Source organism: Phasianus colchicus, chromosome 10 (genome assembly GCF_987193195.1).
Source record: "Phasianus colchicus chromosome 10, bPhaCol1.hap1.1, whole genome shotgun sequence".
NCBI lineage: Eukaryota > Metazoa > Chordata > Aves > Galliformes > Phasianidae > Phasianus > Phasianus colchicus.
Genome location: NC_143445.1, coordinates 17,170,178 through 17,196,066, shown reverse-complemented (window position 1 = coordinate 17,196,066; position 25,889 = coordinate 17,170,178). Strand labels below are relative to the sequence as shown.

The 25,889-nt window shown below is 40.8% G+C and overlaps 2 protein-coding genes across 4 annotated transcripts in view; both read right to left on the bottom strand.

Annotated features, from left to right (window-relative positions):
• Window positions 1-581: 581 nt before the first annotated feature.
• On the bottom strand, window positions 582-17,014 carry LAMP3 (lysosome associated membrane protein 3). Its single transcript, XM_031603578.2, has 7 exons — window positions 16,071-17,014; window positions 15,764-15,848; window positions 11,225-11,970; window positions 10,387-10,509; window positions 7,418-7,475; window positions 6,546-6,713; window positions 582-4,289 (listed from the first exon to the last, which is right to left on the bottom strand). Exons 2-7 carry the CDS (start codon window positions 15,807-15,809, stop codon window positions 4,150-4,152), a joined length of 1,281 nt encoding a protein of 426 aa, XP_031459438.1. The 5' UTR covers window positions 15,810-15,848; window positions 16,071-17,014; the 3' UTR covers window positions 582-4,149.
• Window positions 17,015-17,113: 99 nt separating this feature from the next.
• MCF2L2 (MCF.2 cell line derived transforming sequence-like 2) overlaps window positions 17,114-25,889 on the bottom strand; it is a 127,606-nt gene continuing 118,830 nt past the window's right edge. For 2 of the 3 annotated variants that reach the window (XM_090147520.1, XM_090147521.1), the window contains 5 exons: window positions 24,269-24,387; window positions 23,601-23,713; window positions 22,774-22,877; window positions 19,321-20,922; window positions 17,114-18,859 (listed from right to left, as the gene is read on the bottom strand). In XM_090147520.1, the coding sequence (XP_090003646.1) occupies window positions 20,822-20,922; window positions 22,774-22,877; window positions 23,601-23,713; window positions 24,269-24,387 (437 nt within the window). In that variant the 3' untranslated portion in view covers window positions 17,114-18,859; window positions 19,321-20,821. The remainder of the gene's footprint in view (window positions 18,860-19,320; window positions 20,923-22,773; window positions 22,878-23,600; window positions 23,714-24,268; window positions 24,388-25,889) is intronic. The other variant, XM_090147519.1, reaches the window with a different exon arrangement.

Sequence of the window (25,889 nt, the reverse complement as noted above, 5' to 3'; positions counted from 1 at the left end):
GGAAATGTCAGAGGAAATGCCCAGGCTGGAAAAAAACCATCACTGTCAGTTACAGCAAGGACATAAGTATATCTGTGATTGTGGCTTGCGTCACAAGCCCATACAATCCTATCTGATTGTTACAGATTGTGTTTGTATTTTAAAATGTTTAGGTGAAACAGCACTCAAGAGAAAACAATTGCACAGCAATGCACACTTTAATGACTAAATACAATCTTTATTATAGAAACATCAATAATAGAAAAATAAAGGGCATATATTCCTTTTCATAACAAAGTAATTTTTAGCAACCATCTATTAGAGCAAGCTAAAAGTGATCAACCAAACCAATTCCATACATTTAAGAAGCTAGTCTACATCTCCCTGCTTCTGTTCAACCAGAACTAACAGCTGTTTTTTAATTTGGACTTTTTTTTTTGTCTGTCAGAGAACAGCAAAGGACTAAAAAAAAAAAAAATTAATCTTACTTTATAAACTCGTTGGGTATCTGGCTAAGTATGACATCATATATTCATGGGATACCCTGGTGTCTAACTTGGTCTGGTGCAGCAGAGCACCGGGGAGCTACAGGGATGTGCTCACCTCCTAACTTCTGCTTCACTGTGTCCTTCACTCTTCTTGCAAGTAAATAGCAGCATGTCATGATTGTTTCCAATGGTTTTGCCTTTGCCACTTAGCGCAAGCCCAGAGAAGACTACATACAGCTTCCAAAAAACAGCAAACAAATAGTAATATATAGCATAAGAATTAATCAGTTAATCTAAACGTTGTTCAGTATGAATAGTTTGATTCATTCTAGTGATAAAATGAGGTGAGAGAAAAGCATTAACTTTGCATCATTGGTAAAGCTGCCGGAGGTGTGACAAGATTAAACACAGAATTATCAATCATCATTAAAAACAACTTTCAAGCTTCATTTTGATAGCAAATGTTAAAAGACTGAATATTAATATAAAGAGCTTTTCCAGTATAGAACATAACAAGAAAATCCTACATTTAATAAAGTAATAAACCATACAGATCAAATAACCCAAAAATTCAAAGAAAAAATCCAAATAGGATTTAGTTTTGAATGGGAAAGATGTCTGTTGACCACCACTTGGATCAGCTTAGGGTCAGATCATGTGTGGAGCTGAGCTTTTTAGGTGACAGTTGTTATTAAAATGTCCACATATAACAGCTTGGGATAGCAGCATCAGAACTGCAGGCATGGGCTCATTTTAAATTGGAAGCACTTCCACATATTTACTGTTTCCTGCTGCTTAAACATTACACCAGTTAAAAAAAAAAAAAAAAAAAAAAAAAAAAAGTGAGTGCTTTAATATAGTATTAAAAAAAAATCCTGCTTTCTAAACAAAAACAAATAACTCAGCAATAACCCACAGCTTCACTCCCTGACCAGATGGGCAACGGCAGACATTTTACTTTGTACCAATGGTTTTCCTGAAAAGAAACACAAGTAGCAGGCTCACAACTCCCCAGACCTTTCCACGCCTGCTTGTTCTCACAGACAAGGACTTGTTTCCACCACCCAGGTCTCTCATTAACCATCAGATTTTCATGTGAGATGAACCATGAACAGCAAGAACACCCTGAGAGCTAAGGCCTGAACAAGGGCAGTGGGCAGCATGTCCACTAACAGCAGGAAATGGTGAGAGGGGGAAAATGAGCTTAATAAAGTTTGCTAAGTAATATTATCACTGCTGCAGCTTTTTATGAAACAAACTTTGAAATAATGGAGCATTCAAGTGATTGCACCTGCATGCTGCTTTACCTCATAATTATATTCAGCTGCTTCTCTTGTTCACAGCTGGTTTTAAGTTCTGTCTTTGGCTTCTCCAAGTGCAAAAGTGATTCCAAATCGTCTTTATCTTTCTTGGTTATGAGTTCATTCAAACTAAACTGGAACATTTCTGGAAATGAGAATTACTTCCAGAGCCACATGTTATGGTGCTATTGAATGGTGTCATGTTTCCTGCTTGGCTTGGACAGAATCTTCTAAACATTCATAGAATGAAAGGATTTAAGTAACTGATCTCTGGTAAAATATCAAAACTATTTTTAAAAAATACTGTAGGCAAATCAGACTCACAAGGTACTGATATCAGTTTTACCCAGTGAAAATCCACTGCCGTTCATAATTGCTCACGATTTGGGCCATTTCTTAATGGAAATCAAATTATCTTCCAGCATTTATATTATGTTTATTTCCCAATAAAGCTAACAGCAAGAAATTTTTGCAGATAACTTCAGTCTTTCTTTTGTTTAATTGATGCCATTCCTAAGTCCTATCCAGGCAAAATATTTATTGGTAACATTAAGCTACTGCCCTTAACCCCAAGGGGAAAATGAGCTCTTACATAATATTGTTTTCTCTTCAGTAAATGTTTTTACATATAATTCTTATCAATTTCATGTAGTTTCCTGCAGTGAGCAGATTTGATTGTGGTGTACTTGCACATTTGTGCATATGTTTATCTTTGTAAACCTTTTGTGACAAGGAGATTTTTCTTGTTTCAACAAAGAAAATTAGCTGAACTTAATTACTCTCAAAAGCATTTACTGCTTACATGCCTTCACACTTGCTTAACAGGAAGCAGACTACAAAGTGTTGCAAATACTGTGCTTTAAAGCAACTCTAGACTATTTCCATATGAAAATCCAGCTGCTCAGCTGCAAGTGTGGTGGATAGCATTCACTTTTGGGCAGAGTTTACCCAAGGTCTGTGCAAGCTTTCAGACATCTTAAGCAGACAGCTTCAGTGGATTTCCATTTACTCAAGGACCTTGTGCAGGTCTGCTACAGTGCTGGCTACTTCAATTGCTGTAGTATCTTCCCGCATTAAGAAAGAGATCACAATATTGTCATCCCAGTGAGGTGACAGTTACCACGTTCAGTGCTGAACACTATAACAGGTCTATGTCTGTAAAGGAAGCAGGTGATGCATAAGCTCTTATAAGACTATGAAATAATAGGCTCCATGAATCTATCAAGCAATTTCACCCCAGTCCCTGTCTATCACAGCAGCATCCTTAGCACCGGCCCATTTATCACAGTGCTTTCAGAGCCTCACATCAGCTTTCTCCACCTCATGCTGCGAACACATGGCAAAGGGATGCTGCATCTTGAGCACCAATTGGTAAATAGGATGTCTTGGCCTCGTGTAGATGAGTGGAGTTAGTTACTCCGAATGCCCGCCCAGTTCTGCACAGACATCTCATCTGCCTGTCATCAGCTGCTGATGGTGCAGCTAACAGAGTAATAGTGCAGATAAACTCAGCAACGTCAGATTGCTCTCATATGCCATGTCTTGTGAGGCTACAGTTCAAGAATTATTGGCAAGAAGACATCATTGCAGAGAGGCTGAGACAGGCAATGATGAGTGGAAATTTTTGCATGCATTGCTCAGGCAGACCCTATCTGGCCCTGCTGAGTCATCTTATCTGCATACAGAGTCACTAGAGGCTAGAAAATTAATAAAAATACTGCCTTTAGAGTGAGCGTAGCGCATTACCCTGTGTCCCTCCAAAAGACTTAGTAGGAAACAATAAGTTACTAAATGTTAGCCTGGTGTTTAAAAGGACTGAAGGGAACTTGCTTATCAATCAAAGTCATTTTTATACTTGCCCCAAATCTTTAGCAAGAAAAACCCAACAACAATGCTCCTGTAGGACTTGCTCTGATTTAATAGGGTTACCTGTTGCTGTGGACCTCTGCTCTACTCACTTGAAGGTAGTATTACTGGACTCAACTCTCCTAATAAATATGAATGCCATCTTAAAGAAATTGATTTTTCTTAATGTTTTTTTTAGAAAAATCTGATGGTTTTTATGGGGGACAATGATGCTGCCTGCCTTAAGCTATTTTTAAGCATCTAACTTAGGTGGTCTGAATTGCCTCTTTTTTGATGATATAAAGAATTTGGGCTTCTAACTTTGATCCTCTGGGCCCCATCTAAATAAGTTGCTAAGAATAGCCTAAAAATATAAATCATTTCCTTCCCACCTTAAAGAAATTGCTTCCAGAAACATGCATTAGCTTTAAACACATGGTGTCATTTCACTTAAAAATACGGCTCCAGAGCAGCAAGGCTGCCAGATAAAAGCAAAAACTCGTGTGATTTCTCTTCTTTGGAAGTACAAGAGCACCTCAGATACGTTCGTATCCTCTATAGGGCTTTTTTCTGGAAATCAGAAACGTGACAAACATAATGACCAACAGTCCCAGGATGCTCAGGCCCACGACGATGGGAACTGCTTTTGTGGTTTTATCAAGGAAACATTCTTCTTCTGAAAATAAAAAAGGATCAGACAATGCATTAGAGTAGAGGACCGTATTTCTAGACTATGCATCCATATTCTAGAAAGTCAGCAAATACAAGCCAGAGATTCTCAAGACCTTTCTTCTTATTCTAAGCTATGCTTAACATGATTTTATCTCTGATGAATCTTATCCCAATAAAACAATATTTGGCCTGTAAATAGCTACATGCTTCTCTGGAGAGTGACTTTTTCATACCCACAGTAATTGTTTTACTGCCAAGATGGGTACATACACAGTAGGCTTTTTTGCTCATAGCGGATGTGGAGCATGATGCTACAATGTGCAAGTCTGAAAATAATGAGCAAGACACATATTGGATGGATAAAAACTACTGCTTTGTGGCTTCTAATTGTTTCTGCCCAGTAAAAAGGAAATAGAGTTCAGAAGACATTTTTACAGCTTTTCAGAGTCAAACAGGCCAAGCTGTTGATGTAATGCTGCTGTAACCTATACAAAATTATAAGTATCTTGAAATCAATGATGCTTTCTTTTTCTTTCCCTTATAAGCAAATCTGGATAAACAGAAATGAAAACAGCAGTCTCAAGAAACCAACAGGGAGGAAGCTGGTGATGTGCTTACTTTATGGAACTATTCTTTTACTGGGAATCTAATCTTTCAAAATCTTGATACACAGCAGATGTAGGTAACAGCTTTATAACTATTTCACGGCCACTGGAGAATTATTTCAAGGATGGTATCTGCATTCTCAGCCCTTTGATTAAGAGCAAAACTAGTTTAATTTTGTACCAAATGGTATTGGCTAGCAGAGGTTAGCCTGTCCCTGGAAAGACAGAGTATTTCTAAACTGTCTCTGCTAGAGGTGAGGCCACCAGAAGCTATATCTGAACTAATTAATTGTGCACATTCAAATGGGAATGTAGGACCAGATGGGGTCCTACGAGTTGTTCCAGCTCAGCTTTGTTCTGTTAAAAAGTCTTCAGAAGCCTGAGAGCACAGACTGGATTCTCAGTGGGGCTTTTAAGAACCTAAAGAAAGTTTATAAAAAAAACTTCTGTGTCTTAAAACAGTTCCAGATGTAGTTTCTCATTATATTCCTTCTAGAATAAGAAACCAAAATTTTAAACTAACAATAGAAGAGCCAAACTAAGTCAAAAGACAGATCTAAACTAAGAAGAAAGCAGACGCTATATTTTGTAAGCATTCAGAAAGTCAGTTTTATTAGTGCATGTAGAGGGCTGGATTGCTGATAAAAATCATCTGCCCACATGAGTTCCTGTATGGAAATACCCTGAGTGGAAGTCCCAGAAACGTGTACTATTTGAAGGAGAACTCAGGGTACCACTGAGACTCTCTTCTGTGTAGGATTTTTCATGAACCTCCTAAAAGTAAGGCAATGAACAGAGTACCCATACTGTGAGACATGGGGATTTCCAAGGTCACCCGCAGTCCTGGACCCCACACCCCATCCAGTTCCCGTCTGCATCCTGACAAGAACATGGATGGCAATGCCTCATTTCCCTGCAGAAGAAAACTCAAGGGTGGGCATAGGGAAGAAGCTGTGAGGAGCTCCAGTACATTCTCCCAGCACGAGCAATTCAGGGACCACGAGTGTCAGTACTGGTCTGTCTCTGTCTTTGCACCAGGTAGTACTAAACTACATGGATGTGTATACTCAAAACCCAGACAAATAACCATCATATTTTAATTCTGAAACTAGTAAGTGTGACAGTTGTGCTCCTCCTCAGAGGCACATTTCATCATTTCTAGATACAGCTGCTCTGCAAGTATCATCCTGCATTGACAAATATCCCTTACTAATTGGCAGTTTCACTGCTGCAGCTGTGGGATGTCATGGGCTGTCAAAAGCTTTTCAAAATAGCTAAACATATTGAGGGCAGTGACCTTGAACTGATCTGTATTATGTATGAGGGGCTGGAAAAAGCCAATGAAATGGTGGTGAGCACAGCTCACCTGAGAAAAAAAGAGTAGAGAGAAATAAAATGGTGGCTGTCCAGCTGAACATTTTTAATGCAAATGGGAAATGGAAGTTATTAAATTCAGAAGGGAAAGATGCTTTGCCATGGGTATTAGCACAGTGTTGAAAATGATTGGAAAGAGAGTGAAACTACAGCAGCAGGCAGGATACAGTATCTGGGAAGAAGTCTGTATGTTTAAAATCTAGCAGAAGGAGATACCTCGGTCTACTGGATTGCTGATAATTTGATCTCAGAAGGGTGGAAAATAGTTCCACATTACTTACCTTTTCCAAACTGGTTGCCAATAATATCAAAGGCCTGCAGTTGCATGTTAACAATGTATAGCTGGTAGGTTCTCTCCAAGCCAAAGGTTTGCTTGCTGGCACACTTAAAGGAATTCCCCAGCTTTGCTGTAAAATGCTGCTGGCGTATGGCTATGTAATAACGTATACCTGGAGGTCATAAAGACAGAGACAGTGATAAATGGGCATCCAAAATAATGCTGCACAACCAGAAGCTTCCTGAGATAAAATGGAGGTTCAGTAGCAGTGTCAGAGTTGTTACAAAAGCACAGATGTTTTCCCTGTAGCATATAAGTTAATTTTGTCTGTGTTTAAATGAGTGCTTTAATTACCAATGGATGACTCAGCCAAGCTTGGGTCTGAAAAAGATGCAGGGCTGTTCACTGCAACAGTGCTGCTTGTGGACAACAGCAACATCTAGCAGAGAGGCAGTAACAACAGGGTGGAAACATAATATCTCTCACCAGCACCACAGTGGAGGACTGACAGTCCATATGAAAACTTCAACTGATGATTAGGCTGATGATCTTGTGTTTGCTGCAATCTGCATTAAGCAACGCCCAGGAAAATTGATATTTTGGCATTTTGGATCCTAAATTTTATTCTGAAAAAGTGGTGAAAGTGAAGGGAGATTTTTTGAAGGTAAAAGGGAAATTAAAAGAAAATAATGAAACTACAGCTTGGTCACCTCTTTTCCATTTTCATGCCATGACATTTAGGTGAATGACATGTTGAAAGCCTAATGAATACATAATTTGCAGCATTCAGAGTTTTAAAATGTGAAAGTCTATCCCACACCCAGAATTGTTTGATAGGAATTTAACACAGTGAACATTAAACATAAAAGCACTGACCTTCAGAAGGTAACTGTAATTCAGCCTCAATTGTACTGACATAGTATGTTGGATCTTTCTGCAAAAGATGATGTATCTTTATTCCTACTACATCCCTATATTTGTAGAAAAAAATAAAGTTCACCACAGCAAAATGCTTGCAAAAAAGGTTCTCAAATAAAGACTTTTCAAAGCATCACCTTGAAGACTTGTGAACCAGCTTGCCTGGATGTATTGTATTTTCTTTTCCAAATCATTAGTAGACAAGTAGCCAGCATAACGCTGTGATCTCGGATACATCACCAGTTTTGCTCAGTGTAGTGAAACCAGACATGCAGATGTGCTTTTGCACACATTGCTCAAGCTAGACATTTGTGTGTCTTGTTGTAGCCAAAAGTAGGAGGGGGTTAAGCAAGTGTTATATATTGCATAACGCATGTGGTAAGAGAGTTTTATTTTTATCCACCTGTTTTGCTTTCATTGAGGGTCCCAGCAATGCTTGCATTGTTAATCCTGCAGTTAATTGATCCCTGCTGACCTAAAGGTGATTGCTTGCAGAACCTATGGTAATATATTTTAAAGTACCCAGGACTCCAGCACTGCTGTGCAGTTTATGCATCGATGGCCTTTATGTGAGCAAACGGCAGAAAGCAGCCATGCTTCTGTGTTTATCATTGCTTTGAACCAGAAGAGGGCAGCAACCAGCAGAGACAGGAGCCCTTCACAGAGATACTGCTCGTTTTCTACTTTGTCTATGAATAGAAGTCACTACAAATGAGGAAACAGCCTTGATTGTCTATATAGGGAAGAAATAACTGTTATATTCTACCCTGTTGGTGCTGGCTGGCTTTATTCCATATGCCTACAGTCTGCCAACATGGAAAGCACCTGGTACTACAGCACAAAACAAAATTTCCAGCTGGACTTTGCCTGTCCATGTTCCAAAACCCTGGTGCAAACTGAACACTCTCCTGCCTTGGGCAGCCAAAGCATGACAGAAAGCCCCAGGGGATTTTCACTCCTAGCAGTGCTGGAGCATGCTGTGAGTCTCTATGTAGCTTCCCTGCTATTGGTTTTAATTCCAGCTCTGAGCACATAGAGATTGGTGACTGCAGCTGGTGGCTAAGTAGTAGCAAACATGAATCTCTTCTGTGCACTCACATTTAATGTCCTGCAGTTTTAATGCTGGTAGGATAGACTGTGAAAGAAGTTTAAGAAATAAAGTGGTTCTCAGCATTACTCTACTTAAAGACATAAATAGGTCAAATAACACATTTTTTTGGCAGCAGCATTACCTTCTGTTTGGACAGAGTTATTGACTTTGCTCAGGATAAATGCCTGTTCCTACTTCATGTATTGTGGGTTGGTTATGAAACTTCCCTTTGTCAAGTTCTTTACCAAAGGCACCTGGCAGCAGTGAGTACAGAGCTTCTCACCTCCCTATGGCCACACCACAGCCCCTGGCCCAGCTCCACCTTTACTCCTGCAAATCAGAAGTGCCACCTCTATAGCACTCCTGGTTCAAAGTCAGCACTGCAGCAGCTGGAGAGGCCAAACACATAAGAAACGGCAGCAAAACAATTTCTTAATAACTTGCATTTCAAAGAAAGCTAAGCCGTGCCCTGCTGCTCTCTTGAGACTTATCTTGGGTGGATTGCATAATGCTGTGCCAATAACCATCTTTTTCAGGACAAGAGAGGTCAAAAGGTTCACATCACTCTCCTTAGCTCTGCTGTGAGCTGGTACTTTTATGGGTACTTGAATCACTGGACTTTTTCTAAGAATCTAACACAGAGAACACTACCCTTGTTGCAGAAAGCATACTTTTAAACCAAACACTCATGGTCTGAACTGATTCTTTGTTCTAAAACAGCACTTTCCTTTGTAACTTTTAAATGTCTTTCAGTCATCAACAAAAATCAAGACAATTATTGATTGAAAGCTTTCCCAAGTATTAATGACCAATATTCAGCTGTGATAAAATTTACAGTTGCCTCTTGGAGCATGACTGACCTCTGGCAGTTTTCTCCTGTAGTTTTAATATCAGCAATACTCATAGTAGGTTATGTTGAAGACCTGTCTGCATGCAATGCAGCTTGAGCTGGAAATGTGGTATCAATACACATCACATCAAAATAAACACTAATTTTCATACTAGGAAAGCATAGGCCTATCTCTTGCTCAAGTTTCTGTGTATATTTGTAAGTTTCCCTGGACTGGTGCATTTTAAGGGCACTTATTTGTTGCAGTTCAGTTCTTTGAAATCTTCTAATCAGAAAGGAGAAGAAATTAGGCCCTCTGGACTCTGGACAGGCTGTGGCTTCTGGGTACATACACCTTCATAGGCTGCCCTTTGGATTTAACAACCACATTCAACTTTTGCCTGGGCAGCATTTATGGGAAGCAAATGACTAATTCCATATACATCCAGGTTGTCTCAGAGATACCATTTCATAAGGACAACTTGACAGCATGACTCAGAGCTTCCAGCACACACACCTTGCTTCTGCACAGTAGCTCCAATCCCACTCCCACTCTGTCCCACTCCAATGCAAGCATCAGACATGGCCTTCCCCTCCCCCAATTAGATTTTACCACTGTAAATATGAGTTGCAGATTTTGCTTAGGGCTAATCTATATTTTGTATTGCTAGTTTGGCAGAACATTTAGCCTTATTCTTTATCCTTTATTACACATATGAACCCTTCAAAATTCAGAGTTCCAATAAACAAGATGGGATGAAACACTGAAAGTAGCTCTGCTCTGAGCTGGGGACTGGGCCAGGTGGCCTACAATCTCTCCTGGACTGAATTAATCACGGTTCTATAAATCCAGGCTCTTGGGAATGACAGGACAACTAGCACTAAGATGGATGAAATGCCCTTTTCTACAGCACACTGCACATCACTGTTCTGGCTGGAAGTGGATCAGGGGCAGCCTGGGTTCCCATTCCCCAGACCTAAACCCTTGTTCCCACTAAATACAATTACCTTTACAAAGACAAAGCTTATAAATCCTCCAATGAAAGTGATGTTCAGCACAGACTGCACCATCCCACAGCTTCCAGATATCTGGGTGGTGTTGGGGTCGACAGTCAGGTACTCCATCTGCTTCTGTGGAGAAATGAGGACATTGTGGGGCTATTTATGAAGTGGAGGGGAAAAACTTAACATGAAACATGCAGGTTAATATGTTTGGGGTTTTAATTATGTGGTTGGATTAACAGACCAATGCCCAATGGCTATATTAATGGAGGTTACAAAACTGTTATTGGGAAGGCCATCATCACAATTTCAGGGTTTTTTACATCTTTTGCTGAATCATTCACCATGGATCAATGCCAAGAGAGGGTAGCAGTTTCCCAGAACCCCTGTACTGATCCAGCTGGCTGACCTCATGGTCCCAAAACCTCCATTTTTCAGCACTGAGACGAATCATCTCTGAATCCAAACAAGTCTGTGAGCTGACAATTTATCTCTCTCATTGAAACTTGCTATTTTAAACTCTTCACTGATGTCACTTCAGATTTTAACTAATCTCCCATTCTGGGAAAAAGGAATCATGCTGGAGTCAATCTCCCTCCCAAATATTGCTACCATGGATATACTGCTGAAATAAGAAAGTACCTATATACTCTCTGACATCATTATGCAAACCAAAGTACAGCAGTTGAGATGCTGTGTCACAAAAAAGTCTTCAGACTAGCAACAAACCAGCTATTTTTATCATATAACTTAATTTCTGTAAATGGCTTTTAAAGGAATAGAATATATTCCAGCAAATGAAGTAGTCTTTATAAGGCTTAGCCTCACAATGCTTTCACCTCACCTTCTGTGTACTTAGAGCCATCAGTTGCAAACCCATCACTGCTTTGATGCAGGTCTTGTTGCTGCTGGAAATGGTGTATATGCCAGTTGGGATGGGAGAAGGCTGTGGTGCTAGAGTGGGTCTCACCATCATTGTAGTAGATTGGATGGTTGTATGAATCCCCTGATGAGTGGTGGTTGTGTTGGTCATGGCTGTGGCTGTTGGACTTCCAGAAGTTGTGTGATTAGCTGAGCTTGTGGTGGGATTTGCAGTACTGTTAGTAGTGGCTGTAGTATTTATGGCTGTAGTTGTTGTTTGTATCTTTGATGTTGTATTCTCTATGGTTGTGTTTGTAACTGTGTCCACATGTGTTGTGATTTGGTTGTCTGGGGACACAGTTGTGTTTTTCACAGCTGGTGTAACTGTTTCCATTGCCTGGGTTGTAGCCTGGCCAGATGCAGCTGTGTTTGCTGCAGTTGAGGTTACTGCTGTGGAAGATGTCTGGCCATATGCTTTGCTGGTATTTGCTCCTGCCTGGGCTGTCATATGAGAGGCTGGTGCTGTTGTTACCCAGCGTTGGTCTGCTGTCTGCAGAATAGTTGTATGGTTTATGGAGCCTGTGCTGTTAGGTTGAACTGTGGTGCTTTGATGGGGTGGGGAATGATAAACAGAAAGTGGCAGAGCAGAAGTAATGGTATGGTGGAAGGACGTGGTTTGTGGAGACAGCCTGACACCCAAGGCCACTTCAGCACAGCAGGAAGAATATGCTGCAAAGAAATGTAAAGTCAGTAGTCTAAAACCATTGCATTTAACATTCTTGCTGATATTTGCAACATAACTGCTCCCATTTTGTTATCATGACTTTATTCTTCCTTTGGCTTAATGTCATGATAGGAGAGTACAAGCAGACATAATTTTGCACTGCTTCCCCAATCTTCACACCTCTGAATATATCCACTGCAGAGGCAGCACACTGGCTCCTTACTCCCCACATGCTGCACTGACTGCTGAAGAAGACAGCGGGTGCTACAGAGGTGTGAACAGATCTTGCACAATCCCCACACTGTACATGAATTCCTTTGTACACAACAATACAGCAAGATCTGCTGGGAGTAAATTATCAAGGTGTAAGAGACAACTTGTTCCACTATGGTTGCTGTTCAAATGAAATCCAAGTATAACAAGTGAAGAGGTGGTTGGTTAGTCACAAACAAAGCATGGGGAAAGGGAACATTTTTTGTATGTGAAAGAAGTGAGGAAACATAGTGATCTTATGATGATTCAGAATAGACTGGAAGGCAGAAATTCCAGGAATTTGTTTATGGTGCTGATGCAGATACGGCAGCCTGACCCCTCAAGTTCTTCCTCATGGGAGATACCCAGGGAAAGATGAGCCCTCTTAGTAATGCTTTTTCGGCAATGAGAAACAAATTTGAGGGTACAGCTTTCAGGGGTTTTTTGAACCGCATCTGAAAATAGTCACAGCACGAAAATCACACTGGCATTTTATAACATTTACAGAAATGCATTCCTTGCAAAATGGAAAAGATCTAGTTCCTATATGTAACTAACAAAGGGAGGACAAGGCGGATAATGTACACTGTAAAAAGAGATGAAGTTCACAATTGTTCAACTTAAATCTTTGATTCTGAGTATGCAACAAGGCACTATAAAGACAAGATCAAGCTAAAAGCCACAAGTCATGGACATAAATGTGTTCTTTGATGTGCATGAGGCTTTACATGTAGTTAAATGCTTTACTGATTAAATTTGCTGGAGGACAGAGATGAATTCTCCAGTCTGAAGACAGAAAGAATCCAAAAGTCTAATTTTCCCTTATAAATGGCTATAATAGAGAAGAAGTGGAGAGGGATGCTCCATATTCCCAAACTTGCCTAAACTTGCCTGGTTTCACCTCCGTAATGAACTGCATACACTTGACTGCAAATGTAGCTGTTATCATCAGAGAAAAACAAGTTTGTACAATTGAAAAGTCACAAAAATGAGGACAGATCCCTCTGATATTACATTTTATCAGAAGGAACTGAAAGTGCTGTAATTAATATAATATTTTAGTTCATTTTCTCTCTTTTTCCTTGCCTTTACCACACCTGCTGTCAAAGCTGAGAAGTAACTTCTTCTCTGTATGCTCATCTCGATCAGACCAGTGGAAAACCAGAGCAGTTGCTGTGTACCAGCTACATGTAATTTAATCTAAGTAACACAATAGAAACAGAAAGAAGAAGCTGCAATTTTCACTCTTTTTTTTTTTTTTAACCATGTATGTTTGTGAAACAACTCATACTTGAATTTATGTAAGCCTTAAGTAGTCAGTATTTCTCAGTTTTTAATTAACAGATTGAATTTGGTTACTGACTATGTAACACGAAAATTTATGGGCATGGAAGGAAAGAAACATCATTTCCCTAACACCTGGATGTTGTCCATAGCTTTTAAATGGAACTTCATTTTCCCTGGAAAGTCATTTCATCAGAAAAATATTCAGCGCAATGGGGTCACTGAGGAGTAAAACCAGAAACACCTCTAGGATGGCCTGTTGCTCGTACTCTCCAGGTGACTTGTCAGTATCCTCCAGCTTAGCTCTACCCAGCATTTTGAGCTCTCTGTTGGGCCGTGCCCATGCTACCAAACCTGTTGGTTTGGGTCATCACAAAACACATTTGGCCACTGATCTCAGAAAGTCTTCCCAGGGATGAGTAAAGATTGCTCTCTGCCAACCCAATGATCTTGGCCATCAAAAGTGGCCACAAAGCAACAACAAATTGCACCTCTGCATCCTCCAGTTAGCTTCCATTTCTTCTCTGAGAAATTTGCCATCCCTAATCTGGGTCTGGAGTCGAAGTCCAATGCATTGTGACAGAGGAAGTTTCAGGTTTTCCCTCCATCCACTAGCATCCAAAGGAGGACTACAAGGATGATGAAGGGTCTAGAGGGAAAGTTATATGAGGTCACTTGGTTCTTTCAGCCCAGAGAAGGGGCCGAGGGGAGGCCTTGTGATATCCTACAGCTCCTCACAAGGGAGCAGAGGAGCAGTGCTGAGCTCTGCTGACTCTCCAGTGAGAATCAACACTGGCAGAGGCACACAGCTAATCTGTTCAAAGGAACCAAGGTGGAAGTGGCTTGATCTGGCTGTAAAATGTCTCAGCCTGCCAGCCCATAATGCAGAGGGTGGAAGAACCTCTTGCTGGGGATTTTTGACCCTTCTTGCCTAACCACACACCCACAGTTTGTTCTGCTTTATGCTGCCCAGAAGAAATGCCTGTGTTTGGGTGACAGATTTTGTGCTAGTTACAGACACAAAAACCTGACCCAGCTCCTACAGAAAAGACTCTTGCTGGTTCTGGCTGCTTTGATTTGAGCTCTTGAGGAACAGGAAAAGCACCAAGATATTCTGAGAGGCTTTGGTTCTCTCTAATATAATTTACTTCAAACACAGGAGCAGTTTCTTAAACCTCCAACCCTGTAGACTCTCCTCCCCTAAACTCTGATTCTTTTTAATTCCCTACCTGCATAGAAAGAGTTCGTGGCATTAATGAAAGATCACAACAAATTACTAAAGGAACTATCAAAAATGAATGAATAGCAACTGAGCAAGAATGTTCATCCTGGCCAAAGATATCCCTGCTGACCACTGAGTTACTTCTCCAAGTTTGCATACATTTTGGAGTCACTTCAGCAGACTGTGGCTGTGAGGCAGGTGTCAGAAAGTAGAGCAGATGCGGCTGGAGCTCTGTGTGTGGTGAAGTCCTGCACTGCTCCCCTGCTCACTGCGCTGCCATTGCAGAGCTGGGAGAGGAGCAGGGGTTGTTGCTGGTGTGAGCTGTGCATGCAGGTAGCAAAGCACACCACAGAAACCCAGCACTCCACCAGCAAACAAAAACCCTTAGCCAGTACACTGATTAAATTTCTCTCTGTCTTCCTGTGCCAAGTAGATTTTGTACAGCTGCAGGTGCATGTGACTTTACATGCTAAGACACATCCTTGAACAGGCTCACTCCTCAGATTTTCAGGGACAAGCACTAAGGATCAAATGGTCACTTTGATGTAGTTTGTAGTTGGGTAAGTCCCAGCTTGTCCCAGACTTCCCAGAGCCCCCTGCCTTGCTCTTGCTTTCCTCACGCCCTGCATCTTGCACTACAGACAAACAAACAAGCAACGTTTCTTTATGTGTTTTTTTTTGTCTTTTTTTTTGCTTATCTCACTCAAGATGTTCAGTCAATTCTGCTGGACATCATACTTAATTAGGGAAAGCAAATATAAATAAGCCTGCTTCTAATACTATTTTGAGCTGACTCAATCACACAGAGTTCTTGTCACCACAGAGTGCAAAATACAAGAGAAAACATTAGATTAAGTTTACATCAGCTATAATTAAATGCAGTTATAGTTATTTCTTTCTGGTGGGACTTCATTAAAATCACCTTATTGCTAGCTGCAAGACTGTTTCCAGTTTTCAGTCTATTAGCTCCTCTCATAAGTGCAAAGAAAGAAAATAATCTGTCTCTTTTTTATAGAGAAATGATGGAAGATGTGACTCACCGCAGGCAAAGGCTAGCAAGACCAAGTGTGATTTACTCCTTCCCATGGTCAGTACAGCTGTGAGACCAAGAGATGCCGCTTCTCGCTGTGGTGCAGCAGAAAGGAAATAAAGGTTTACTGGGGACTGCAAAGTTTCACTTGATTCAGGGAGTGCTCAGTCACATGGGTGGAAAGGAGGTGGGGAGGGAGGGGGGAATCCAATGCTGCTCATCTATAAACTAATGCAAAAAGAAATAGCTGCTGATTAAGAAGGAGAGTGGAAACAGAAAGGACTGCTGGGTTAGTGCAGCAGAGGACAGGCTCTTACCTACAGCCAAGGCCTGGTGCTCTGTAAGGCCATGTAGAACTTCATGTTCTTTTCTCCAGTTCTGGTTACTGAGAGCAGACTGCAGCTGCACCCCACTGGAGGGCTGAGACCTGTAAATCAATACTTTCTCCCATGCTCTTTTAAAAGAAAAAAAGTTTCTTTGGGGTAAATTCCTCCTTTGAAATTAAGGCACAGAAGGGAAAGGCGTGTTCTCTGGCTTTCTCCTCAGAACCTGTTAAAAGTGAGGCAGGACTAAGCAAAGTCTCAAAGGGGCTCTGGTTCTACCTGGGGCTGCTGACAGCCTTTGCTGGCTGGTGCAGCCAAGGTGGCTCACCGTTGGCATTGTGTCCAAACATATTCCCCAGCAAACAGCAATGATCTACTGTGTTCCATGAAATATCCTCTGTGAACTGTGCCAAGCCAGAACAAGAGTTGCACAGGCAGGTCCCAGTGTGTGTGGCCACGTGCCAGTGATCTGCAGCAGAACATTTTACCTGCACATTTGTGTGGATGGATTTCCAGCCCCGCGTCCTCGCCATGAGGCCTGATAAAGCTAGAAGCTTAATGGAAGTAGAAAAGAGATGATAAACTCATAGAATAAGAGGAAAGAATGCAGGGACTCTTGTAGTCCTGATTCTTCTTTCTCTCATACCAGAATTAAAGTGCAGTAACACTGAGGCCAATGACCTGTAAACTCAGATGAAGTGAAGTTTGCTCCTAGAAACCTGGATGCTGCCTGAAATTAGCTCAAATTTATTTTGCTCTCTGTATTTCCATTGTGTTTCTACATTCTCATTTGTACTTCCCTGCCCTCCTATATGATCCACAACACATATTTGTGCCAATTAGCCCCCCTCAATAAGCCACTGGTAGCCAAAGGTATGAAGATATTGTGAGGATATCTGCATTAAAATCATCCCATTCCTTGCCTCATGACCCTGAACATCAGCACGCACAACTCTGACATGTCTTGGTAAACTTTTGCACTCTCCTAACAGTCCCAAAAATTCAGGAACATGAATAAGAGAGAGAGGCTAAGAAAATTTAAAACAACAGTTTTTTTATGATTCACACATAAAGTTCAGTCGGATAAATGCATGGTTGTTTGTTTTTTTTTTGTCAGGTGTGTTGATGGGACTTTACCGAAACTCATTTCTTCTGAATAGAAAGAAATCTCATTTGAATTGTTGCTTCATACAGAGACATCAACCATAATGTTTTGTACTAGTTATAGTTTTTATAAATTTCAAACAAAGTGTGGTTTTACACAGGTCAGAATTACAGAAAGCTCATTTGCACACTTGTTTTCTTGTAATAATTTCATACATTCATCTTGACTGGAAAAAAGAACAGGTAATTCTGTGCTCTTTCCCTGTCTGATTATCTCTCATCAGCCACAATATACAAATACATCATTATCAACACAATGGAAAATATGTAAGAAACAAACTGTACCAATTCTTAGCTGGGGAGAGGAAATCTTGGCAGCTATTTCAGCTCTAGCTGCAAGAAGAAACACTGAATTTGGCTCTCTTTTTCTTCTCCTTAAATATTTCTAATAATACATATATTAGAAATCAGGCTTTGAGTATTTTTGGAAAGGAAAAACAAGGCCTTTTTCATACTCAATCCTGCTTGTAATCTCAGAGACTTAAGAAAACAATGGATAAAAGAATGGCTTTTCATTACGTACACAAACAGAATATAAGACCACGCACACAGCTTTGTTGTGACTGGCAACATAAGCCAATGTCCAGACAAGATTGGGCTGCAGCCACTTATGGCCCAGACAACAAGCATTGGTCTGATACTCCATTCAGTGGTGTTAGGCAGTGAAAGAAGGAGAGGATCAAGCCTGGTTACTTTCTGGCCTTGATTGACATCATGGTGATTGCCCGTATACCAATTTGTCACTACCTCCAGTAATGAAGGAGTCCATTGCCCAACTATAACCAAACCAGCAGACGGAATACTTTCAAGGATGTGAGGTTGCTGAAAATCTCATGTACTGCTTACAGCCATGGGGCAGGGAGTGACTAGCCATCCTCAGGACATTCATAGTGCAGGAGTGACTTAACCTTTGGTCAAACAGGAAAAATGTGAAATTTTGGAAAAAAATAATAATTCAAAAGCAAAGTAGGAATGAGAATTGTAATAACCCAGCCCATACCTTTGCAGTGAGTCAGTGTGCTGGGAGACACGAGACACATTTGTAGCAGTCTACTTCCCTGCTTCAGCTCCAGACTACTCCATACTCCATGCCACCACTGACACTGTTGTAGGGCACAGTGGGACATAGGGATGAATGCTTTGCTTTCACCTGAAGGGTCTTTAGTTTTTGAATCCATACTAGAGTTCCGCATCAGAATTGGATATGAGGGAAATTCAGTGTCTCCCATTTTACTCAAAGATACTGAGACACCAGGGCTATAGGAATATCTCACTGTCAGTCTGCACACAGCAGAGGTAGGATGAGGATTCACAATACCTGATTTTCCATCTCCAGTTCAAACAAAGAATTCCCACTGTTATTTCACCATTAGAATGAGATTCCTTCACTTGAAACTCCGAAGTGCAAGTTGGGGTCTTTCCATGAGTGTGTAATGTCACAAATACTAGTTTTGGCAGTTTCACATACACAGGGTAGCCCTTCCCCATCTCTCTCTCTCGCTCACACACAAATCTTACTATACTTACTTAATGTGCAATCAAAGCTCCCTTCCCCTTTCCTCTCCTGTGCTTAGGGCAAGGGTAGACAGGAGCACTGTTAGCAGGCCGTGCAAAAAATACTGAAAGTAATATAGAAACAAAAATGAAGTCATTTTATGGAGAGGATTAAATGATTGCACTACAAAAAAAATAAAATTATATATATATATATGTATCACTGCACATTTCCTTGGGGGGGACTGAAAGGAATCAGTTCTTCCCTCATGGTGCTAATAACTTCAGCAGATTTTAACAGGAGTCATGTTCCTGGGAGCCTACAGGTCATTTTTAAGGTGACCAGCACAAAATGTACAAGCTCTTATCTCTGTAGGACAAAATTAGCTTTGAAAAAGGTACAGAACTCTCAAATCCTTTTGTCATGAATAAAAACCATTAGAAACCACAGAGTTTAGATACTGAGGGTTGGAAGAACATTATTCATGGGAATTCACTACCACAGTGCAACTAATAATTAACTAGTAATCCTTCACAGGTAAATAATAATAATAATAATAATCTGAATAAACCTTCATCTACTTACTTCGAGGCTTTTTCTTGAATGGGACTATTTACTTGCTTCACAGCTATCCTGACTCACACACTAAGATATTTGCAATACCAGCCTTCACTGAAACACAAAGAAAAATGTTCAGGTCCCTGCAAAGAGGATAACAGAAATGTTGCAGACTCTTATTATTTTGTCAAGGAGTGATTTTTGGTTTTGCTTCATCTCCATTTTTAGTGCTTTTGTCCCTTTTATTATTTACATAGAGCATCACTATTCTTAGGGTTAAACAGAAAATCTCTAACAGTAAAAGCCAATCACCAATTCTTGATCTCCTAGGGTCACTTATTCCTGTCTGATCTTTACCAGTTTGTAACCCTTTGTCAATACTAATCTTAACTAAAGTACTAGCAGCTTTTGTGGGACCTAAGATCCAATTACCATCAAAATGCTTTCATGCCTTAACAGCTGCTCTAAATGAGCTAATGGCTTGTAAAGGAATATTAAAATCTGTAATCACTTCATATAGTACATTACATCCTTATGTGGCAGAGATTTGGTACAGTCCTATAACCAAATGTCCTGGAAATAAGTATTTAACAACTACACTTTACCCACTCATTGGAGCATCTAATGCTCACTGTCTATTTGTGATGCTTAAATATATTCCATATGGGGAATGAAATGTATCTACTCCATAGCCTAGCACAAAAAGAAAGCATGCAGTCTACTCAAACATATGACATTAAATGGCATTCATTTGAATTCTCGGCACCAAACGCAAAGGATTGTGAACCAGCAACCACAGACTGCAGAGGGCGCAGAGGAATGACATATGTTGTAAAAAGACTTAAAGATGTTCTGTGTCACAGTAGCTGTCACAATGTCTTTGCCTCTTGGCTAAGAACTGCATCTTCACCTTATATCACGTTGCCATCTGCATCATCTCAAACTAATGCTGAATGCAACAGGTTGTTCACTGTGCCATTCCCGCATGAAGCCTCTCTGATGGTCCAAGTCAGAAGTTTTCTTTCTACATCCAATCTAAAGTGTGACAGTTTTGGTGATGACCATCAGCATAAAGGGCACATTTGTGATCTATTAGCTGTAATTAAGGAGGGTGGGGAAGGCACAGCTACTGAGGCAAGCAAATGGAAAAACCTCCAAGTGACCCACGGTAGAGCAAGAACTCAAAACCATGGATGTGTCCCTCTGCAGTAACTTGGTGTTCAAGGAAAGTTGCCAAAAGGTGCGTGCATAGTAACTCTTCAGCTCTGCTGTCGACCTAATTTAGGCCACATCTTCTGAAACAGTTTGATAAACAATGCAAGAAGCATTTTTCTCCTTTAATACTGAAGATGGTTCTTGATGCTGTCTGGATGTTTAATGTTCCTCTTTTTCCTCTCATCTGTCCATGTTAATGAAGTTTCAGAGAATTATGAAGCTCAGAGCTTGTGAGAAAGGCAACTTTGATCCAGTGTCAACCCAAAATAAACAAAGAGATGGAGAGGGTCCTGAGGAAGGCTTGTCCTGCCATTCAGCTGCCAGCCCTCTGTTCTGCTGGGAAGGTTTTAGCCACCTCACTCTCCTTGGTGTCCGACTCAACCGAAGCTGTGCTGCAGGAATCATTGTATATTTCTGAAAAGGAGGACATGGGCATGGTCACTACAAAACATCTAAAGGAATTCCCATCACAGTCTTGAGACTGATTGTTAAAAGCCTGAAATAAAATAAATAAATACAGTAAAAGAATGAATTCTACTGTTCTCCTATTTCCTTCACTGAAGGCAAAGGAGGCTCCTTTGGCAAGTAATTAACTGTTATTTGTGTGGGCTTGGTTTTCTTGTAAAGCATCAGATGTGTGAAAGAAATCAGAGCCACAGTTAAGGCACTGAGGCTGCAGACAGAACTGATCCACTGTTGAAGTGGAGGTCAGAGGGACCTCGAGAGGCTAGAAAGGTGGGCCCGGGTGAACCTGATGAGGTTCAACACAGCAAAGTGCAGAGTTTTGCACTTGGGCCGGAGGAATCCCAAGCATCCCTACAGACTGGAAGGAGAGGTCCTTGAGAGCAGCCCTGTGGAGAAGGACCTGGGGGTCTTGGTAGACGAAAAACTTAACATGAGCCAGCAGTGTGCCCTTGCGGCTCGGAAGGCAAATGGGATCCTGGGCTCCATCAGAAGAGGGGTGGCCAGCAGGGACAGAGAGGTGACTGTTCCCCTCTACTCTGCTCTTGTGAGGCCCCATCTGGAATACTGCGTCTAGGTCTGGAGCCCCCAGTACAAGAAAGACAGGGAGCTGTTGGAGAGGGTCCAGAGGAGGGCCACACCAAAGATGATCAGCGGACTGGAGCACCTCCCCTGTGAGGACAGGCTGAGGGAGCTGGGCTTGTTCAGCCTGGAGAAAAGAAGGCTGCGGGGTGACCTCATTGCAGCCTTTCAGTACCTAAAGGGAGCCTACAAAGAGGAGGGGAATCAACTCTTTGAAAGGGTGAGTGACAGCAGGACAAGGGGAAATGGTTTTAAGCTGAGGGAAGGGAGATTTAGGTTGGACGTCAGGGGGAAATTCTTTACGGAGAGAGTGGTGAGGTACTGGAACAGCTGCCCAGGGAGGTTGTGGATGCCCCGTCCCTGGAGGTGTTCAAAGCCAGATTGGATGGGGCCCTGGGCAGTCTGCTCTAGCATTAGGTGGAATGGTTGGTGGCCCTGCGTGTGGCAGGGGGGTTGGAGATTCATGATCCTTGAGGTCCCTTCCAACCCTGCCAATTCTGTGATTCTGTGATTCTGTGAACACCAACTCCCTTTAAACCACAGAAACTAAAATAAAAAAAAAAAGTTTCATCCATTTTAACAAACTGACCAAAAAAAACCCCCAACCAACCGAACAAGCAGAACAAAAAGGAAACCAGTACTTTGAAGTAAAATTCTAGTAGCTCTCTCTCACAGATACCCAGGGAATGGCTGTGCCAGATTTTGATTTGTTCTGTTACCAGCAGAAAACTAGAGCAAGTTTTGATAAATTCTGTTTATGAATGGGCAATAGTTTATCTAAAATTTTAAATCTTTGATCTGCAGAATTGCTGATATTCAGCTTTTCAAGAGCAACAGATTTATGATAGATCAGAACTAAAGCTGAAGAAAGAGTGACTTTTAGTGCTGGTTTGGGTGAGATCTCACCAGAGCAGCCCTTCCTCCAGCATTTGGAGGCAGCAGTGAACTTCCACAAAAGAATGAATGGTTTGTGAGATTCTAACATTTTCAAACCTATATCAGAACAACAGCCCTGATGCTGATCTAAATCCAGACACTAATGGTGTTAAGGCACCAAATTTCAAGCCAGCTCAGTGTTGTCACCAGAGCTTACCCTCAGACCAAGCACTTATTACAGAAAGTCCACTGTTTATCACATCATTTTTGAGACAACAACAACAAAAAAAACTCACCCCCAAACAACCGAGTTTTTAAACACTAGTTAAACATTTACTCTCTTACCTGCATTGCTGTTCTTAATTATGTTGCTAGTGTCCCCCTCTGCTGGCTGCAATATACTGGAAGGAACCCACTCACTTTTCTCCGAGACCAATTTCTTCACTAACCTGGAATTCAGAGAACAGTCAGTGCATTTTCCTACATTCTCTTTCCTGAGCTGTGTTTCCTAGAAAGGTATGTTGGACAGCTATTTCCCAGCTGCAGGCCGCTTGTGAGTTGGAGGTCTGAATGCAATGTCACTTCAAGGAGATCAGATCTTCTTCCTCCAAATTTCTCATGGAAAGAGAATTTAAGCATCCTGCCAGGTCTGCTCCAAACACTTACTTATCAAACAGAGAGAATAATAACTTTTAAATATGAATTTTATAAAAAGTATGTAAGCTCAAGGTTGCCAGATTAATTCTACTTTATCAATCATCTCTGAGTATAGTCTTATATCTAAATTTTTGTGTCTAAAATACACACTCTAGTCCACTGCTGTAGCTTGGTGAAAGGCACAGAGATTTTACTGATGTATCCTATGGGAGGGTGCTATCTTTGACAGCTGTCCTTCTGGGCTAGGTGTCAAAATCCTTCTGTTTTCCTTCATGCAAACTCCTGTCCTCTCAAATATCATGTCATAAAGACTTAGGAGGAAAGCTAATGAGGCAAAATTAAACAAAGCTGCATCTATGTTCCTGCTCCCGCTGCTTCTTGCACATTATGGTCAATGGCTTGAGTGCATTCAAATAGATTTTGAAGATGCTTTGACGTTCTTCTGAATGTTTCTGTCTTTTCCAGGAGGTTGTACATGTCCTACCTGCTAAATTGCATCTCCCTGTTGTACTCACCATTGCCCATTTTCTCCTTCCTGCACAAACTGCACTAGATCTCCATCCTCAAGTGTAAGAGAATCTGGGAAACAGCTGTCAAAACTGCCTTCTACTCGAAAAAGATTGGTTCCCTAAAATGAATGAAATCAGAAATACAGTCATTATGGAGAAAAGAACACTGCAAGAGAGTTTGGTTAAATACTGAATCAGGCATTTCAAGATGACACAGATTTCTCCTCCAGGTAATTGTGTCTCTTTTTATTATGCTTATCATGCTAAGGATAACCATTATTGAAACTCAGAATTGTGATGAGCATTTAGGCTTTAGAATTAATCAACAAGACATTATTTTGATATAGCAACTGGATTCATCGCATCAACTTATATTACCTGAAAAAGTCCGAAATTGTACTTTTAAAAGGCTCAGTGTTTTTTAATGTTTTCTCTCACTTTTCTAACAGCTATAAAGATAAAGCTATATCTTATAAGTAAGAGTGGCTGTTAATGGTCCTGATACCAATCAATAAATAGTCTTGAGATAATCCCCAAACACTCCAGATCAAACTCATATCTCCTGTCTTCCCATGGATTTAAGGCAGATATGAACCAAAGCTTTGCAGGATGAATCGCAATCTTTAGAGAGGAGAAAGCTGCACTGGGAAAGGGCATTTTGAAAAAGGAATTACATTGTTAGGATTGGTTTCTTCCTCCATGTCTGAAGAGTTGGAGAGTTCATCCATGCTGGAAGGAATGGCGTCGAAATCTTCAAATGTGTCTAGAGATGGCATTTGCCTACTGGGCCAACCTTTAAAAAAGAGAACACAAAGAGTTAGCTATTGGCCACTGCCATCTTTCAGATTCAGTCTTACAAAAAATAAATGTTGCAGGTCTGCTTTCCACTATTTCATTTAGTGAATTGCTCACACCATTTTACAGCTTGTTCCCTAATTTTGTCATACAACACTTTTTGCAGTATTATTCTCTCTAAAAAAACCGTACTGCTTGCTTTCATTTGTAGGAGGGCAGACTGTATATGTGTATGTGCATCAATACCTTGTCTGTTCAGCATCTCTAAATCTCTTCAGTTCATGAGGTACAAAAAACAAGGGTCAGGAATATTTCTGCAGAGCAAGTGCTGTAGCAAATCATGACTTTGCCAGTACAATTTTCAGAAAGCTACGTTCATTCAGCTTCTAGCTCATCTCCATATGTTTATGTACAAACTGATGTCCAAAGCCACTCAATTTTGGTTGACTTCTTATCTCCAACACACCTCAAGGTAATGTCACCACCTGAACAACCTCTGACCCTGACCATGCTCTGGAGCAGACTGGAAATGCAGGGAAGGGACACAATAAAAACAAGGTTCAAAGACAACCAGGCCTTTAGTGGTAGCTTATTAATAATTATTTACATTTAAGAGACATTTACTTAAAAATAAAATTATTTATTGTTTATCTAAGAATAAAAAAGAAAGGTAATGATTTAATTCCTCTCCATGCACATCCTCCCTGCTACAGGCATTGCCTGCCTGTGCAACATGTGGTCATGCAGCTCCACAGCCCTTTCTCCTTCCTCATGTTCCTATGGACTGCAGCTGTCCTGACTACTGCAATTCTGTTATAAGTGACAGCGACCTCTTCACCCAACCAAACCCAGAGTTTTAACCCTACAGGTATGGTGGTGTCATCCAGATGATGCTTTTCAAGCTGTAAACTAACCTCTGAAGTGGCTCTCATGTCCTGGGTTGTGATGAAAGAGACAGTTACAGACCATGCAGAATTTACAATTGGACCCTGAATCAGTAGAACCATATCACCAAAGTACACAAAATGTGCAAGAATGTGTTTAAATTGCTATAGTGATTTGACTTTGAACTCACAGGTTGGGCTACAAACAGCAAAATAAAAAAGTCATCCCTCTTCTCACTTAGATAAAGTTTCAGTGATCTTTTGACATTGTCATTCACAGGAAGCATCTGAGGCAGGAACATAAGCAGCAAGGACTCCTTACAAGTACCTGTGTCACTTTTCCATAAAAATTGCTACTTACATTACAGAGACTGAGGAATAGCCTACATAACTTTTATGTACTTCATTCAAGCTATAAAATAATACAGATCAAATTCTGAGCATAATGATATAAATTCAAATAATTATTGTCAACTATGCTTGAGCAACAGGAAATGGGATGTTTCTATAACTGCTAGTGATCCAAGCTTGTTCTTTCACTGCTTTCAAGGGAAATGATACTCATCATAAGAGAGAAATCCCTTACATAAAGAGACAATAAAGAGAATAAGTATTG

Coding starts and splice junctions, on each gene's coding strand:
- LAMP3 (XM_031603578.2), bottom strand. CDS start 15,809: ATGGGAAGGAGTAAATCACACTTGGTCTTGCTAGCCTTTGCCTGCG. Junction 11,971..15,763: donor CTTGCTAGCCTTTGCCTGCG/GTGAGTCACATC, acceptor ATTTCTTTGCAG/CATATTCTTCCTGCTGTGCT. Junction 6,714..7,417: donor ATTACAGTTACCTTCTGAAG/GTCAGTGCTTTT, acceptor TATGACCTCCAG/GTATACGTTATTACATAGCC.